This window comes from Schizophyllum commune (assembly GCF_000143185.2).
Source record: "Schizophyllum commune H4-8 unplaced genomic scaffold SCHCOscaffold_13, whole genome shotgun sequence".
NCBI lineage: Eukaryota > Fungi > Basidiomycota > Agaricomycetes > Agaricales > Schizophyllaceae > Schizophyllum > Schizophyllum commune.
Genome location: NW_026089550.1, coordinates 1,113,424 through 1,131,107, shown reverse-complemented (window position 1 = coordinate 1,131,107; position 17,684 = coordinate 1,113,424). Strand labels below are relative to the sequence as shown.

The window sequence follows — 17,684 nt, the reverse complement described above, 5'->3', positions numbered from 1 at the left end:
GCCATCCTCAGCGCCCAGCGCGATTATAGACTACCAGCTGAACCCGGACTCGGTCGGGTCTTGATACCCTCAGATGTCGAAGAACGGCGAGACCCGGTGCGCGAAGTCAGAAGGACGGCTGAGAGTAGGCGTTAGGGGATACACATATTCCCTGAGTCGGCGGCGGCATTTGGGCACGATTCAACGAGGTTCGGCAGGCGGAGGGTGAACTTGAAAGGCAACTCGGTGCGCCGCCTCCGCCGGAAAGTTGCGGAACTAGCCGAGGGTCTTCCCAAAATGGAAGACTTTGTGTTCCTCTGCTTGGCAGACACCCCTAAGAGGCCGCGGATTACTTGTACAACTCTTTCATTGATCTAACGATACACTAGCTGTAGGTCATAGCCCGGGGACTTGCGTACTGCTAAGGTGGCTACACGATTAAGGGGGAAAGCTCAGCGTAAATTAGGGGAGGGAAAGCGAAAGTGTGGTTCAACAGTCTCATAAAGTCATGGATCAGCCTCGATAATGTCCAGCCACTCCGCAGGAAACCTGTCGTGCGGATGCACGCGCATCTCAGCAGCGCGCGCGTAGTGTACTCCCCTACAGCACGCAGATGTCTTCGCGTTTTTGTCGACGTGCCGCACCAGCGCGTCCCGCCTCGTGAAGCGCTGCCTGCAGTTGTAGCACGACCACCCCGGCGGGTCGTGCTTGAGCATGTGCCGCCCGAGATCGTTGCGGTTGATGCATGCGTGGTCGCAGCCGACGACTGGGCAGGGGAAGGGGCGATTGGCTACAGGCGATCGGTACGTAGGGGCATGAGCGCGGTGCGAGCGTGAGGAAGAAGGCGTGGCCGGGGAGTACGGATGGTAACGACGGTTGCGCGATGAGGATGGCGTGTGCCGGGAGCTAGAGGCGAGACCACGGCGGCGTGCGGGAGTACGAGGCATGTAGTAGTCGTCATCGATGTACTCGTCGTCCGAGTCGTCTTCCACCGTCGTAGCAGAGGCACGGCGGCGTCGGGGCAGAGGATCGTCGTCGAATTCTTCCTCGTCAAGGTCGTGCTCGCCATCCTCCTCGTCTTCCTCGTCTTCCTCGTAATGGGTAGCGTTCTCGGCGACGTCGTCCAGCGACGGGCGAGTGCGCTTGTCCGATGAAGGGCCACTTCGCTTGTTTGTCAACGAGCCGCTGCCACTCTCCGTTGATGGCCCTTCGCGCCTTTCCGACGATGGGCCATTGCGCTTGCTCGATGAAGTGGCTGCCGTCGGCGGCGGAGGGTACGAATACACGCCATTCGGCGCGATCCCGAAGACATCTGCAGGCGACGCGGTGGGCTTCGGAACCGAAAGTGAGCGCCTCCGGTGAAGCTTCTTGCGCCTGTGGGTTTTCTTGGCCGACGTCGAGGGTCCCGACGACGGTGTACCATGCAAGAACCCTTCGATCGCCTCGTCCAGAGTGGGATACGCCACGCTCGTCGTAGGCTCTTGTACTTCCGCGCGGCCTTTACCCTTCTGCGATTCAGTGTCAGATCCAATAATGAAGGCTCTTCGAGATACGTACGTCGACAGTAGCGACCTCCACTTCCTCAGGATCTTCCTCTGGGATAGTCTCGAGCGGTGTTGCCGAGGGAGGCTCGTGCCGACTCGAAGAAGAGTCGTCTTGAATTGACGAAGGTTCCTTGCTCGACGAAGAGGGTTCGTTTGTCTCAGCAGCGCCCCCGCTCGTAGCACCCGAGGGGGGCCCGCCCGTGGAGGCAGAGCCCACAGAATCTCCCCCGGTCAGAATCAACTGGTTATTCTCATCAAAGTCGTAGAACCGGAGGTTGCTGCCGTCGTAGAAACCCTGGAAGTACGTATCGTCGAGCTCAGGGAGGTTCGGCCCGCCCAGGTCGGGGCAGGTGGGCGATTGAAGCGCAGGAAAACTAGCCAGATCCAGCTCTCCCAAACCCGACCCAGCCAAGTCCGCCCCATTGTGCTGCGGGTCGTACGGGTCGACGGCGGGACCGCCGTACGGGTCGATGGCTGGGCCGCCGCCGATGGGTACGCTCAGGTCGCAGAACGACGCGCGCGCCCGCGGCGTGCGCTGCTTCCCAAAGTCGGCGTAGTAGAGCGAGAAGGAGGGCACGCGGATGGAGAGGGACTTGCGCCGCGAGAGGGCGCGGCCCTTGGATGAGAAGGAGCCCCTGGCGCCGGCGGTGAGGGAGCCCTTTGAGCCTGCAGTGAAAGAGCCCCTGGAGCCTGCGGTGAAAGAGCCCTTGGAGCCTGCGGTGAAAGATCCCTCGCCAGTCAGAGAAGGACGCCTTGACGGTGCCTGCGACGGCCGCCTCGAGGGCGCCTGCGGCGGTGCATCACCGGTTGTTGTGAAAGAAGGCGCCTGTGAGAGCGAGGGGCGCCGGGAGAGGACTAGAGATCGCCGCGCGACGAGCTTCTGGGAGTTCCGGCGGGCGAGGTGCTGGGAAGCGCGACGCTGGAGGGTCTGCGATGCGCGACGTTCGAGGGTCTGCGACGCGCGACGCTGCAAAGTGGTCGAGGGTTCGTCTGAAGGGAAGGTCTAGACATGTTGTGAGTTGCGTGTCTTGACCAGTGGACCAAGGAATGCCGGATATATCGAGATGGAATGCGTACCGTAGAAGTAGGTGAATCATGCGCCCAGCGCAGAAGATCGTCAAGAGACTTACGCCCCCACATGCCGCCGAGGCCGGCTAGGGCTTGCATGTGTGAGTCAGTCATAGTAAACAGTAGGGTCTGCCTGCGAGTGGCGGAGAACGCGTCGAGCCCTGCAGGGTGCGAAGAAGTGGAAGGAAAGCGAGGGCGGAAGGGCTGGTGTGGCTCTATATAATGAACGTCGTGAAACGGTGAATGAGAGTACGAGCCAAACGTTGAATGAAAGTGCGAGAAGCAGTGGCGAAGGGGACAAGCAGAGAGCGAAGGAGCATTGAGTGAAAGGGCGTGACAGGTCGTGAATGAAAGGCCTTTGTGATGCCGCGTGTTTGATGTGACTTCGGTCAGTGCGAAAGAGGGAAGTCACGTCAAAGGGACTGCCCTGCCTTTCTTCAATACAGCTACCCAATCAGTACAATGTCTGTCTCGCATAAAGCTCCTCATGACTGTTCCGTGTTAGCCCCCTGCTTGGGGAAGTAGAATTTACTGATCTTGGCTTTGGGCCCTTCCTTCGGGAACACGTTTGTGTCCAGTTCCTCCCTCTTGAATTTCTCATAGTCGAACGCCCCACAGTGCATGACCACCGCGTTGCGCCCTCCGCACGGCACCTGCGCGCGCACCGAACCCGACTTCCACTCGCTCTGGCCGGTCGTCGTCACAGACACCCGGTGGTAGGCCCCGTCATCCGAGGCTAAGCACCCTTCTAGCGAGCCCGGGACGCCAAAGGTGTTGTTCCGCACGCAGAAGTTGACCATCACGACGGCGGGCTCGCATTCGGGGTCCCAGTCGGGATTGGCGGCGGCGAAGTCGGCGAGGTCGGCGAGGATGGAGCGCCGGGACTGGTTGACGAGGGTGCGTGCGATGGTTGTGATGTATTTGTAGCTGGCGGCACGCATGTTTTGCGCTGGATGTACCTACAGTCAGATCGGGGATATCAGAGCAAGGAAGGAAGAGGACTTGCGCTTGAACATGATGTAGCCGACGCACGTCGGGCGGTGCTCTGCGTAGTTCTCCCGCTGACAACGACGAGAGCAGTAGCACGCCATCCCGCACTCGCAGTTCTTCATAGACTCCGATTGCGAGGCGACGTCTGTGTCGCACTATAGAACATGTTAGCAGAAGTCTCACGACGATGCTTGTTGGACATACCGTGGGATTGTAGCACGGGCGATTCCGAATCCACTCATCGACGCCGTCCAGTACTTGGATGCCGCTTTGATACACCTCTATGAATTTCCGGATGCACGGAGGATCGTCTTTGCGGAGGACCAGGGCGGAGCCTCCATAGCGGCGTAGCACACGTAGGAAGTTGCGATGAATCATCTGAACGCGCATCAAGCGCATCAGCGTAAACGAGGGGCCTATCGTCACCTCCTTCGTCTGGTCCCGCACGCGCACAAGGCGCAGTATAAGCTCAAGAGCACCATCCCGAACGGCCCACGCGAGTTGTCGGAAGTCGTCCGAGATACTGTGCAACAAAATGAGGAGTTGGGCGCACGACATCCCCATGTCGTCACCGTCGGTGATGTCGAGAGTATCCTTCCAAGCCTGGACGACGGCCGAGACGACATCGCGAGGAGCGCCCTCTATCCGGATGTCGTTGAAGAAGCGGACGAGGTACTGCGACATGCGAAAGGCGTCACGGGTATATGTGTGCGTCGGGAGGCATTGATTGGCGACGATGTGTTGCAGTCGCTGGAGCAGAGCATTCCGATAGAACTTGCGTCGACTCCCGCCCACCGCTTGCAGCAGACCCTGCTCGATGCGCTGCCCATCCGGATGGCCTATGACTGGTTTTGGTATATCATCTCGGAGGCGCGCGATAGCCTCCAAAAACCAGAAGTCCTGGTCCAGACACATCTCCCATTCGGCAGGCGACGCAGGCGCCGGAGCGTAGTCCCAATAGTTGAGCCATACATCCAGCAGTACTGGCAACGCGTCCTTCGTCTCCATCAACTTCTTCCTGCCCTGAGGATACGTGCAGGTAATGCTATAGAAGGTCCTATACGCCGCTAATATGTCGAGGTCCCATTGTCGGCTTTTGGCACGGTTCCCAAGGCGGGGATGAAAGAGCTCTACCCACTTCGCGACGGCCGGCCAGAAGCGAAGGATAGACATCCATATCGTCGATTCCGGATTGAGTTGAGTGTCATATGCGCTGAGTCTCAGCGCCATGTTGTAAGAGAGCAGCGCGAGGAAGGCGTTGCGGCAAGGGGATGGCTTATCGAGATCTATGGGGGCGCTGGTATCGCAGGCGCTCTCTGGTGGAGGGGCCTTGAGGGCCGCAAATTCGTCCTTGCGATCTACCTCTTTCGACAAGCGACGGGATCTCTGCAGTCGCTCTTGCTTACTCAGGTTAGGGTAGGCTGCAACCAGTCGCTGCAAGTCGAACGCAAGCGGCTTCGCGGTGACATTGGGCATGTCCTGGCACTATATTCAGCGATATCCAAGGCTAGGAAGAAGAAAATATTACTCAGTGAGTCCGCCTAGAACTGCAGGCTTGGTGAGATGCACTGGCAGGTCGGTGTCGACCGCAGCAGGCCGGCCCGGCAACTTCCGAAGTGCTACCGGCTCGAGTCTTGACCCAGACAAACGAAGTACAAAGGATTGTCTATAGCGAGCATGTATCTACCAGTAGAGTAGTACTGCATGAGCAGTTGGGGTAGATGAGATCTCCTTTGATACATTCTTTCTGCCCACACAAGCCAACAGAAGCCAACACCAGAGTCTAGTAGGCTACCATTTTTCGGATTCGCGCGTGCACGCTACGCGACTGGGACACAACAGGGTGGTATACAAAGATATAGTAGTCGATCAGTGTTCTTCGTATAGGAAGAAAGTCTAGGTACGAGGTCGTGGAGTCGTTCTAGTCCGGGTGAGCGCGAGAGGCCTATATGAAGCATATATCCGTGTGTATGAAGGGGTACGGACGAAGGGGGGGCGCAGATAGGGGGACGGTCGCGGACGATGAAGGGACAGTGGGGCAGGTAAGTTATACACAACAACAACGGGTATAGCGACGGTCGTGTATGTCGTTCGTCTAAATGCACGGAAGCGAGGAAGACGAAGCTGGAGTAGACTGAGGATAGGCTGTGAATTCTGAGGCGAAGCAACTCGATCAGCACATCGAGTACATCTTAACGCTGTCACTGAGAAATTGTTAGCGCGTCGTCGATGACAATCGCAAGGATACATACATGCGGAACGACCGGTCCTCTTCGCTGTCAGGCCAGGTGGCAGACCAGGTGTCCTGAGCCTTAGCGAAGTCGTACATGGCAGCTAGACAAGCGGTTAGATCGTGCTACACGAGGTTTGGTCATACTACTCACTCAGACTGCCATCATACCACGGCTTATCGCCCTTGTTGTCGGGGAACCAACCGGATGTACCGCCCGCGGCAACGTCAATGATCAGGTAAAACGGCTTGTCGAACGGCGCATTCGGCCAGCTGCCCTCGTACGGGTTCTCCACCACGACCTGCGCACTGCCGTTCTGCGCCGTCTCCGGGAAGTCCCCGCGCGTCCAGAAGCTCTCCTTCTCATTCCGCGTCCGCAGCTCCAGCATCGCATTCAGCCGCGAATCCGTGTAGAACCGCATGAACTGGCTGTCCCACTCGAACGCGTACGTGTGGAACCCGTCCGCGAGCGTGCCGTGCTTGACGCTGTACCACCCGTATATCTTGTTCATCACGCTCTCCAGCGGGCCGTAGTTGAGCGACGAGCGCGCGTAGTTGCGGCCCTGCGCGGGGTACTCCTCGCTGTTCCCGCGCGCCTCCATGATGTCGATCTCGCCGGAGATGGGCCAGTCGCCGTACGTGCCGTTCGCGTCGACGGGGAGCATCCAGATCGCGGGCCACAGCCAGTCGCCAGAGGGCAGCTTCGCGCGCACCTCGACGCGCCCGTACGTCATCTCGGCCTTGCCCTTCGTGTTGATGCGCCCGCTCAGGACGGGGTTCACGACGCGCTTGCGGTCGGAGTTGGCCTTGACGGAGCACGCGGTCTTGTTGCTCGTCGTGCAGTCGTCGCCGAGGTCCCACTCGCCGCCGTCGAAGAGGGAGTCGTAGCCACCGTCGATGCTCTCCGAGGTGAGCGTCGGGTGGATATACAAGTTCCCATCGCGCACGAACACGTTGTCCTTCGTCGTGATCTGGAACTCGCCGTTCCCGAAGCCACCGAGTTCGATGTCGTACCCCCAGTTATCCGTGTTCAAATCCCCGCTATCAAAGTCGTCCTCCATCAGTAGGCAGAGCTTCGAATCGGGGATGAGGAACTGCGACGTATAGCCGCGCCAGCAGAGGATCGCGGCGACGCCGACGCCGATGAGCAGGCACGCGAACGTGAGCCACCAACTGAGCCTTGCGCGCCCCTTGCCCTCGTCCTTCAGCCACGGCTTGTCCTCCTTCGTCAGCTTCTGCTGCAGGCGCGTCGACGGGTGCGGCGCGGGCGCCTTCGGCATCGCCAGAGAGCTCGTACTCGAGCTCGGCGCCGCGTACGACGGCGGCGTCCACATGCTCGAGCCTGGCCGGCTCGCGGGCGACAGGAACGGCGTGCGGAAGGTCGTCGCGGACGCGGAGCGCGGGATGCCGGACATCGAGCCGCGGGGTACGGCCGTAGCGTACCCGTCGTTCAGCGCGGTCGCGCTCGGCGAGTGGCGCAGGTTGCCCGCGGCGGAGGTGCCGTAGACGCCCGGGGTGACCGGCGGGCCGTACATGCTGTTCGGGTTCTGCTCGTAGCCGTAGGGGCTGAAGCCGCTCGTAGGCGTGGGCGGCGTGCTCGCACCGTTGTACATGTAGGGCGCGTTCGGGCGGGGCATCATAACGATACCTAGGAACAGGTCAGATTATTCCAGCGAGCTCACTCCGACTGACGACTCACCCTCATCGCCGTGGCTGTGGCTGCTCGAATGGTGCCCCGCATCTTCACCTCCGTCGGACGGGTATCCGCCGTGCGCCTCCGACGAAGGTGGGTACCCGTGCGCATACTGTCCGTCGTCAAACGAGGTCGAGCGATTGCGGATCAAGCCAGGACCAGTCGCTGTATCATCGTATCCGGTCAGATATGAACGATCACTGCGAATGAGGACACACTGACCACCCATATCGCCGGCGTTCGTGCTACCGCGGCGACGCAAGGACTCGTTGCTGCGGCGACCGACTATACGCGTTCATGGAAGGGTGATTTGTGCGCTGATTAGTAGTAGTCACCAATAAATCATCGACCGAAGCTTACCTGGCAAAGGATCCGGGTTCCCAGGGTGGGACTGGAACGGGAAGGCGAAGGAAGACGGCGGCGGCTTGCGCGCGCTGTCCTGACGCGCGCGCTCGCGCATACTCCCCGCGCTCCCCGCGTGGGTCATGTCCACCGACCGACGACGTGGCGCGTCAAATGGCCCCGCCGAAGGGCTCGCAAATTGCCCTGCCGAGGGACTCGCAGATTGCCCCGCCGAATGGCTCGCGAACTGCCCCGCCGAAGGGCTCGCGAACTGCCCCACCGAAGGGCTCGCGACCTTCTGCCCGCCCTCCGCATACAGCGAAGCCGGGTTCCACTCCCCCGTGGCCGCGCTTGGGCCTGCATACGGGGTCGCGCCTGCAGAGGTTCGCGATAAGCTACGCGAGCGAGGCGATAACACGCTAAATGCGCTCACCAGCATCCGCGAACGGGTCGCCGCCCGCTTCGACGGCCTGATAGGACCCGGACGTGCTCTGGCGCTTGGAGCGGAGGCGTGCGCCGCCTGGGTTGGGTAGTCAGTCTGAAGTGTGGACAGCGGATAGGGTGTGGTAAATCGAGGACGTCGGATAGAGTTCGCGTGAGCGCGAGGGTATCCCACGCGCATGAATGCCTCACGGCATGTTCCCATGCATCGAAGGCCGTCGAGTGAATAGCGGATACGGCGAATTGCGCGGCGGGAGCGTGGAGGGGAAGGATGATAACACGAGATGGAGCTCTGACACGTACTGGAGCTCGTTATTGAGGGCTTCTTGGACAGGATGGAGCGGACAGGCGGGGTGGTCGAGTCCGAGTCGTCAGCGTCGGAGCTGGACGAGGAGCCCTGGTGCGCGAGGAAGGACGGGCGCGGGGGCGCGAGCGGGGCGTCGGCCTCGGAACCGGCAGAGATAGCGGAGACGGATGAGACGGACGTGGGCCGCCCCGCGCGCTGCAGGCGTCGTCCGTGCGTGGAGGACGAGGGGGAGAGGGGAGACGTAGGAGTGGTGGGCCTCCGCGACATGGCTGCGCTGATATGAGTCGAGCGCTGGGATCACGGTCTGCTGGGTGTGCAGTCTGCTGGGGGATGAGCGAGGGGGGAGGGGACCGCGCGGCAAGTGCGCACCTTGTCCGTGGGGGAGGAGGACAAGAAGGTAAGGACCGTCAAGAAGGAACGTGGGAACGCGTTATATCAAGGGATGCGTGGGTGCCTTGAGTGTGATAACAATGGCAGACGCGTGTTGATGTGCAGGGAGTACGCTTTCGACAAAAGAAGCGGCGAGGCGGCGAGGGGACCAGGCGTTCGCGCACTTGTCTGTCGACGAGAGGTGGTGGTGGGCGACAGAAGAAAACGAGGAGCGGATGGCTGGGCGCAGCGCGCGCGTATGCAAATTATAACGATCATTACCCGGCCATTCGGGGTGCATGGGTTTTCGCCCCCACGCACAGATCGACTGCTGGTTTTTTGCAAAAGCCGACATGACCGAGTTGATGCTGCCAGATTGTCAACAAACTGGTCCGACGGAGCTCGCGCAGCCACCGCTGATGTTCGCGCGACATGACGGTCAAGAGCAAGTTGCGTCCTCAGCGCATCACGCTCTCCGAAACCGCGCTAGCGAGTTCAACTTCCGCGTCCGAACAAGCAGACGTCCCGAGAGACATCGAGGACCCCCAGTCTCGTTGATTTTTCGCGATTGCAGGCAATTTTGGGCACAATTGCAGCCGCGCGGGAACCCCTTCTGACCATAATTACCGTCCTTATCAGTGATGTCATTCATTCGTCAAGGCACCTTCCGTAGCAACGGCCGTGATCGACGTCATTGCAACCGCACGTGGATTGTTGCTCGTTGCCCAAATCAGGCAGAAAGGCCGCTCTTCGGCTTCCACCGTTTCTCTTTCCGGAGCCGGAAGGGAGTTTCTGCTCAATTTCGTGGATTTCGTCGCGCCTTTTCCTCGAAAATCCGCTCTGCGGGCGGTCGGAGACCATTTCGGCGCCCTTCAGCTCCCGTTTCGCCCTGTAATTTTTCATCGATCACGACGCCCGACGACCGCACTGCGCGCACACCTTGTCCACTCGAGCCCGACGGACTCGTCGTCCATGTCGTCAGACATGACGAGCGTGCCAGCTGCCCGCCATACAGTGGTGGCGGAGCGCATACCGCCCGCTATACAACAGCGCCCAGCCGTCGCCGACGAAGTTCCGCGCAAGCCCCGTAAGAGGCTCGACGACGGGCTATTTGTGCACACCCTTGCATCACACTTGTGCACATCCTCACCACGCTTGGGCAACATGACCAGAGCACGATGTAGCGTCGGTTGCGGTCGCCACTGTCGTGAACTTGAACATGACGATGTAAGACTTCACGTCTTTGGCAACAGCGAGGCAGGAAGTACGCGAGGGTCACCCGCCCCAATCTTGGATGCCGTTCTCATCTGCTTGAAGATGGGCGTCGCGTATGCTGTCGAATGGTGGTTTTTCAGCTAACTCACCTCAACCATGATGATCTCAATCTAGCGCTTTTCACCGTCTCATTTCTGTACGTCCTCTGCCGTATGCGCTCCTGCTATCTCGTCAAATCTCCTGTCAGCCAAGTTCCAGCTCTTCATCATAGCGCTCGAGGTCTCTTCGACGCTCCTCAAACTACTTGGCCATTCACGGCAGGGTCCCAATATGGCGAGCTTGTCTATTCCAGCAATTTTCAGGCTCGTAGTCACCTCTTCGCTCGTGGAGCGACGCCTGATCTCTGTTTATGTGGAGCGGGAACAAACAGCGCAGACAGCACGTGGCGTGGACGCCTAGAGGGAGCACCTGCAGGCTCTATGCTTGAAGTGTGCCTCGGCTGGTGCCGGAAGATGGGTAGAGGTTAGTATGCGCCGGGAAAGCCCAAACTTGACAAGGTACAAGGGCTCACAAGCGCCGGTCTCGCCTGCCTGGAGCGGACTTCTTTTGTTTGTACGTGCTCCAACTAAACACAAATCAGGGCTGCTCCACGAGCAGGGAGGTGACTACGAGCCTGACGATTGCTGTCAGCTTGCTCTGCCTGAACAAGTCTAAGGTCCTGATACGCATACAATCCGGCAACCCTGCGCGCGACAACTCCGATACCCTTCGAACCTGCAGCATGCCCGTCCGGACTTCCATCCGCTATCGATGCCATTTACGTGCGGCTGTCAAGCAAAAGCCTCGCGTAACTTGTCTGCTCCGGCTTGCTGCGCGCTGTCAAGCACCCGAGCCAGATCTGCGCCTTCTGGCCTCGTTGCGACACGGTGGCCTTGACGTGGCATCATGAACCTCGCTAGACCAGGTCTCTAAGGTGTTAACCCTCAAGCTAGCATCGTCGACTCATTGCGCTTTACCCTCATCAATGCGCTCTATCTCGGTGCCCTAGCCTCGTCAGCGCTACGCTATTCGACCCAGCCCTTTGACCCTCGCCTTTCTAGAGTTTTTGTCCACCTCCGCTCTTCCTCCCTGAGCGTCCTCTATGTGATGGCCTCGACCGCACGCTCCCTGCTTCGTTCATTTCTTGGGCTCTGAGTCCTCGCGGCTACCTTGCTTCGGTATTTCTTGCGGACTTCTGGACATTGTTATCATCTTCTAGCTACGCTTCAATGATATTCTAGCTACCCTCTAGCCCCTTGCTCTTTTATATCTATCTCTCTTATGGCCTCTCGAACGTCTTCTGGCATATCTTCAAATCCACGGAGCTCATCTGCCGATAGCCGACGCTCTTCGCACAGACAGCTCGAATTGTCTGCGCTATCACGACGGTATGCACGATAGCCTGTCGGCGGGCTTACGACGTACGACTCGGCATGGCAGCTTTCATGATCAGCGCAATGGCAAAGGCTCGCTTGGACAACCAGAGGAAGTCATGCCGAAAAGCCCCTCTCTTAGTCATTGTAACGAGTCGGGATGCTCACAGAGATAATACTTAGCCTCTTGATTACGGCTACATAGTTTCTCGACTTTTGGCCCCCACCTATGTCTCGACCTCGCTTTCGTTACTGTCACTTCGTCTTCGACTTGCTGACCGCGTCCTTCGGCACGTTCTTCCCGCTTCCTTCATTGATCTGTCTTCGTTTTCTCTCGGCCTACATGCTTATTGACTTTGTCGGCACCTTCTGGCTATGTGCCGACCCCCTCTATCGCTTTACATGACCGCAAACGTCTTCTGCCATTATCCCCCTCACCGGCGAAGCACCGTCTTCTCCTATATCTTCGTTCATTGTGTGCCGGTCTCGCGTAGTTCAAGCAGACAGTCTGAAGTGTCGTCAACGTTAATCTATCAGCGGGCCTACGACTCTGAAGTCAACCACGAAGTCCAGGGAGCTTGGCGGCAAGCTCGAAGAACGAGTCGCTCATTCGACGTCGTTGGGAAGGTTGATCTCGATGGATGCCCTCCTCATTTCCGACATGAACTCACACATGCTCCCGCTGCAAGTCCGGTCCTCCCTCTCGCTGTCATTGCCGACGCCTTGTTCTCTCATTTCCAGAGGTGTGAGTAACTTCGTGCGCGCAGGGGGCAACCTTCCGCAAGATAGCAGCCTTCCGGCTTCATATCCCTCAACTTACGACTGTGCACTTGCTCTTCTGCCACTGCGTGTCATGTAATACCTATCCCAAGATATTCTCTGGCAACGCATCGTTCTAAGCAGACGTCGACCCGCTCAAGCCAGGTCTTTTGCGGCAAGTACAGCACTATACCGCATGGGAGGTCAGCATGAATGACATTTGAGGGGCTCGATTGTACGCTCAGCGGTTGCGAAGGCGTACAAGAGCTGAGGAAGGGAAGACGACTGAAACGGTACAGGTCTCACAATCGTAGGCTTTTGAGATGTCTTCATAGTCATAGTGCAACATGAGGCATATGTGCGTACAGAGTGGATATGGAGGGCAGTAGAGGGAGGAAGGCCGTCGCTCAAACCACGGTACCGGCGTTGGACGCGATACGCGGCCACAAGTCAGCCTGAAGAGGTGATCAGACGAGGAAAGCATACGCAGATGCGAACATGACTTACGCATTCTTTTGCGACCGGGCCCGTGATCGCAGAGCCCTTCATCTCACCCTTGGGGTTGACGATGACACCGGCGTTGTCCTGAGGGGATGAACGTGAGTCACCGTTCCGATCACATCATCTCATACCAAAACGCACCTCGAAGTACAGGAAGACACCATCCCGTCTCCGCCATGCCTTGCGCTGGCGGACGACGACCACGGGCATAGCTAATGAGAGTAATCGCCCCGTAAGCGTGATGGTTAGGAGAAACATGAAGGGATACCACGCACTCTTCTTCCTCAACTCGGGCTTACCCTTCTTGACGGACGCGACGACCATGTCGCCGACACCAGCGTCCGGCAGCCGGTTGAGGTGCGAGCCGAAGCCGTACGGCTCGATGATGAAGAGCGACTTTGCGCCGCTATTGTCCGCGCAGTTCAGCACGGCGCCGACGGGCAGACCGAGGGTGAGGCGGAACTTCGTTCCAGAGGAACCGGTCGCTGTGGGTTGGGCGCAGCGTCATGTCACATATTGGGGTTATTAGACGTTGCAATGGTTTTCAAGGGTATGGGGTTGTTCATAGAGTCGGTGTGGATGTGGAGGGAGCGATTGGCGCATTCGAGCACAGGAAGGGGAGAAGGACACCGATCACATTGCAAGTTAACGGATTCGAGGAGGACGGGCGACAAAAGAGCAGAACTTCGTCAGATAGGGCATCGAGACGAGGGCGCAGCGGACGTACGCTTCGACATTTTTGATCTTGGGCTTGAGGACGACTACGACGAGCACGGCTTTCCGATGATTGGCGATGGCGCGCCTGCCGAGCTCGGCACGATCGACTGTACAGTGAATATCGGGATTTGCCGAAGCCACTTGCGCATGGCACGTGATGTGGACCCACATGTTCGACTTTCTTGGTGGAAATTTAGCACCTTTTTCCTGAAGACGCGGCCACACTCGACTTCTTTCTCAGGACCCTTTCTACCAAGTACCTGAATTTTGACGCTTGGCAGAGCGCGGTAACTGACTCATGCTCCCCCTCTCTTCGATGATTCGGCAAGAGTAAACGACTTGTTGTCACGCAAGAACATTGTACACTGAAATAAATGCTTCATTGCGTCGCTACGAATAAATACCTATACTATATACGCCTATCCCCCCTTGTCCAAGATATCAGTTTAGAGCGAGAATCCTCGCGACGGCCTGCTCCGCTGCCGACATGAGCGCTCCTTGAGGGTTGCCCATCGGTAGCGCAGGAATCTGCGTAATGTCAGTCAGCGCTTAAGTTCATGTTTTCATGAAAGGACGCTCACGATGGATGCATCCACGACGAATAGGTTATCCGTCCCCTTGACCTTCGTGTTGACATCTACGACCGACCCGATTGACGCCGACCCTACCCAGTGGTTGGAGTTCATGGCCGTGAGATCATAGTCGTCCACTTCGGGACTGCATTAGCCTCGTACAAGCCGACCCAGTGCGCAAGGATACTCACAGTAGGCCGCCACCGTCGTCGTATTGTCCGGCGTGATCAGCACCAGATCGCTCACGTTCCCAATCGCGCTCGCGATCTCCTGAATACCGGTCAACAGGACCTCCTTGTCGACCGGGTCGGTGAGCCATGGGTCCACTATCGGCCCCGCTCGCAATGCAGCATCAATGCCGACGCGCCCGCGCGAGGTGACGCCCGTGGACAGGTAGCAGGTGATGGTGAAGACGTTCGCGAGGTTGTAGTCGTTGTCCGTGTCGATGGAGGCTGCGCCTGGGCGCGCGGTTCCCTGCATGTAGCGCGTCACGTTGTCGCTACCGACGTAGGCGCGCCAGAAGTTGAGGCGAGGGGATGCGGCTGCGAGCACGCCGGATTGGTCCTTGAGGTACTGGTCAGCGTCATCGGGGCGCGGGTCATCCCAGACTTCGGCCCAGTTGTCATAGGAGTCGACATCGGGGTGGGTAAAGACGAGCTGGATGACGATGGATGAGCGAAGATGAAGCTGAAGAGGACAGAGCGCAGCGTACGTTGACCGATGGGTTATCCGAGACGTTTTCGCCGACGGGAAGGTCGATCCAGTCCGCCTCATCCGGGAGATTTGGCGCCGCATCTGTGTTGCCCTGCACGAGCGTAATCATGTCCTTGGGGCCGATGCCACTCTGGAACAGCAAGCGCGGTGTCTGCAGCGAGCCAGCAGATCTATCGAGCTTGTCAGTATGACTAGTAGGCAAGGATTGGGTAGCACTCACAGAATTACTCTTCCGCCCGGGTTCAACGTGTAGACCCCATCCAAAATCGACGTATCATTCGTCTTCACGCCCAAAATCTGCGTCCCATTCCGCACCACATTCAGCGCGTTTGTATACATCAGCAACTTGAAGTTCTCCCTCTTCTGCGCCGTCTGCAGATAGGTCGCCACCGGGCCCGCGCGCTTGCCGTCAAGGAAGTCGTACGCGCTATACCCGTAAACATGGTCCTTCCGGTTCGGCTCGTCATTAATTGTAATACTGCTGAAGCCGAGCGGCTTGAGAAGCTCCGCGACGACGTCGTGGACCTGCGTCAGGTAGCGCTTTCCATCCGTGGAGGGGGCGTCGGTGCTGGGGAGCCGTTCCTTGACCTTGGCGGTGTACGGGGAGTGGTTGGTCCACTCGCTGGGCCAGCCGTTGTCGGTGGAGAAGTCGATGTCGGGCGGGTACCAGTAGAGCGCACCATTGACGGTCGTGCCGCCGCCGAGGAGGCAGCCGGCGAAGGTATTGACATCCTTGCACCACCAGAAGGAGTTGGCGTCGTTGAAGAGGGTTTCTGTAGCGCAGTCAGATTCAGCCCGAGACCGCGAAGGCCCATATGTACGCACCGAAGAGACCAGGGACGTCGAACTTGGTTAAACCACTGCCTTCAGCCCACGGCGCACTATACGTGCCGCCAGTCTCGCCCGTAGAAGGCCCACCGCGCTCGAGGAGTAAAACACTCTTGCCCGCCTCGGAGAGTCGATCCGCAGTGATGATACCAGCCGGACCAGCACCCACGACGATATAGTCGACAGGATCAGGCTGGAGGGCGGTCATCTCACCAAACATGGCTCACTCAAGAAGACTCACTGTGGCAGTAGCCGTAGGAGGCGCTGTGGTTGTCGTCGTAGTCGTTGTGGGCGGCGAGCCACCACCGCCACCTGTGCCGCCTGCGGCCCAGTTGTCGTAGTCAGCTTGCGAGGCGTGCGCGGATGCGAAGTCGAGGCCGTAGAAACCGACTAACTCTATGTTAGTAAGACGTAGACTTATGCGAATGGAAGGGCTCACAATCGGTGTGCTGAGCGAAGTCCGAGTCAGGATCCGAGGGGTCATCGACGGCTTTGGTCGAGTAGGCCCAGGCAGGTGCACCGGAGCCTGTGGGATCGAGGCTGCCGCCATCCCAAGCTATGAAGGAACATAATCAGCACGAGTGAGAATCAGAGGCAAATATTCTCGTACTGGTGCAGTTTTGGCAGCGATACACCCATTTCCAGTGCGTCGCATTCACTGTCGTAGATGGAAGATCGGTGATCACAGGTCCTTCCAGAGGTCTGGAATATGCTGTCAATAGGCATTTAGGCTTTCCTTGGCGCTAACGTACGTTGGCAACACGTATCCACTGCGAAATACGGGGTGCATCAGAACAGACTGGAAGAAGCAGACAGAAGAAGCACGCACGAAGCAATGCGCGCGGAGTGCACGACCTCGCCGCCGTTCGCCCAAGCCACGAGCAGCAGGCTGTTGAGCATGGTGCCTTTGGGGGAGACACCGACCCAAGCTCCCTCGATCGGAGAAACGATCTCGCCAATGAACTCGCCCGTGTCGGTCTCGGGGAAGACATAGCCGTAGGTTACGCTGTGCGATGCATCCTAGGGAAGATATTGAGGAAAGGAAAGGTGGATGAGATGTGGATGCGCACTGTAATGCCCCAAAATGTGATACCATTGTCGGGATCGGTGTACTGGGCCCCCGTTTGCGCAAGCGCTGGTCGGTCCAATGAGCAGGAGGAACGCGACGAGATGAACTTCGGACGTACCGCAGCCTACGAGAGGCAAAGCGGAGAGGGCAGCGCGCCAGAGCATCCTGCGAGCACCACCACAAGAGCGACGAAGAGAAGGTGGTCCTCTCTACATGATCTGCAGCTTTAAAGCGCGTCCAAACGCGAAGAAGCTCCGTTTCATGGTCGCTTGACGATAGAGCACTGATCCTAGATGCGGGACCCGTGCCTTGCGTCCCTCCTGCGGAGGCGGAATAGCCTGCACGGGTACACCTCGGCCTGGTTGTGCGTTATGAGGCGGAAAAATGGGCTGTCGTGGCAATTGAGTCGCTGTGATTGGGCCGCATTGGTCGAGCGTCAGAAGGGAGATCGGAGCCTGAAATCATGGATAGACCTTGCGTATAGACGAGGAGGTGAGCCGTGGGTCGGTAGGATGGCACCGAATAACCGCCGATGTATGTCCTCAGGCTGAGACGCCGCTGGCGATGTCTGTTCGAAAGAAGAACAAGCGCTACTCACCGCCATGTGGGGAACATATCATGATGAAAAGGGACGGGAAGACGGTGTACCTTCAAGGTAGCCACTTCCGTTGGGATACAAGGCTGAAGATATATGGGCTCATGAGTCGGAACGATATTGGTGTCGAACACCCGGGGGTGGATGCTGCGCTCTACCACTTGTGGCTGGGCCAACAAATATATGGAGTTCATTTATGATGTCGAAGTGCGGGGAATATATTGTGCATCGAGACATTCTTCGTCAATTGCGACAGAAGACGCGCGCGTGCGCCATTGAGAAGGCATGTCGTCGTTCGGATATCGGACTGGCTCTGCCAAGGAGTTGCATGCTTGTGAC

At 58.4% G+C, this 17,684-nt stretch overlaps 6 protein-coding genes across 6 annotated transcripts; 1 reads left to right on the top strand and 5 right to left on the bottom strand.

Annotated features, from left to right (window-relative positions):
• Positions 1-485: 485 nt before the first annotated feature.
• Positions 486-5,057, bottom strand: SCHCODRAFT_02517617 (uncharacterized protein; the record flags this gene model as incomplete). The annotated part of the gene is made up of 7 exons (XM_003026012.2): positions 486-1,487; positions 1,537-2,526; positions 2,601-2,677; positions 3,124-3,550; positions 3,624-3,636; positions 3,690-3,736; positions 3,786-5,057. 7 exons carry the CDS (start codon positions 5,055-5,057, stop codon positions 486-488), a joined length of 3,828 nt encoding a protein of 1,275 aa, XP_003026058.1.
• A 697-nt stretch (positions 5,058-5,754) lies between these two features.
• Positions 5,755-7,091, bottom strand: SCHCODRAFT_01110887 (glycoside hydrolase family 16 protein; the record flags this gene model as incomplete). The annotated part of the gene is made up of 3 exons (XM_003026013.2): positions 5,755-5,785; positions 5,834-5,915; positions 5,966-7,091. The coding sequence occupies 3 exons, from the start codon at positions 7,089-7,091 to the stop codon at positions 5,755-5,757; spliced, it is 1,239 nt and encodes a 412-aa protein (XP_003026059.1).
• A 2,504-nt stretch (positions 7,092-9,595) lies between these two features.
• On the bottom strand, positions 9,596-10,402 carry SCHCODRAFT_02104757 (uncharacterized protein). The gene is made up of 2 exons (XM_050341806.1): positions 9,903-10,402; positions 9,596-9,852 (listed from the first exon to the last, which is right to left on the bottom strand). The coding sequence occupies exons 1-2, from the start codon at positions 10,127-10,129 to the stop codon at positions 9,612-9,614; spliced, it is 468 nt and encodes a 155-aa protein (XP_050197756.1). The 5' UTR covers positions 10,130-10,402; the 3' UTR covers positions 9,596-9,611.
• Positions 10,403-11,602: 1,200 nt separating this feature from the next.
• SCHCODRAFT_02642446 (uncharacterized protein) lies at positions 11,603-12,498 on the top strand (the record flags this gene model as incomplete). Its single annotated transcript, XM_050346276.1, has 1 exon — positions 11,603-12,498. A coding segment is annotated over exon 1 (347 nt), but the record flags the coding sequence as incomplete, so codon positions are not given.
• Positions 12,499-12,662: 164 nt separating this feature from the next.
• Positions 12,663-13,629, bottom strand: SCHCODRAFT_02642440 (60S ribosomal protein L23). Its single transcript, XM_050346275.1, has 4 exons — positions 13,126-13,629; positions 12,992-13,062; positions 12,857-12,934; positions 12,663-12,804 (listed from the first exon to the last, which is right to left on the bottom strand). The coding sequence occupies exons 1-4, from the start codon at positions 13,172-13,174 to the stop codon at positions 12,757-12,759; spliced, it is 246 nt and encodes an 81-aa protein (XP_050197754.1). The 5' UTR covers positions 13,175-13,629; the 3' UTR covers positions 12,663-12,756.
• Positions 13,630-13,925: 296 nt separating this feature from the next.
• On the bottom strand, positions 13,926-17,278 carry SCHCODRAFT_02642438 (cellobiose dehydrogenase). Its single transcript, XM_003026015.3, has 13 exons — positions 16,869-17,278; positions 16,752-16,816; positions 16,511-16,701; positions 16,434-16,451; positions 16,292-16,383; positions 16,121-16,237; positions 15,923-16,071; positions 15,679-15,874; positions 15,074-15,626; positions 14,852-15,023; positions 14,331-14,796; positions 14,149-14,276; positions 13,926-14,095 (listed from the first exon to the last, which is right to left on the bottom strand). Exons 1-13 carry the CDS (start codon positions 16,912-16,914, stop codon positions 14,009-14,011), a joined length of 2,280 nt encoding a protein of 759 aa, XP_003026061.1. The 5' UTR covers positions 16,915-17,278; the 3' UTR covers positions 13,926-14,008.
• Between the last annotated feature and the right edge of the window lie 406 nt (positions 17,279-17,684).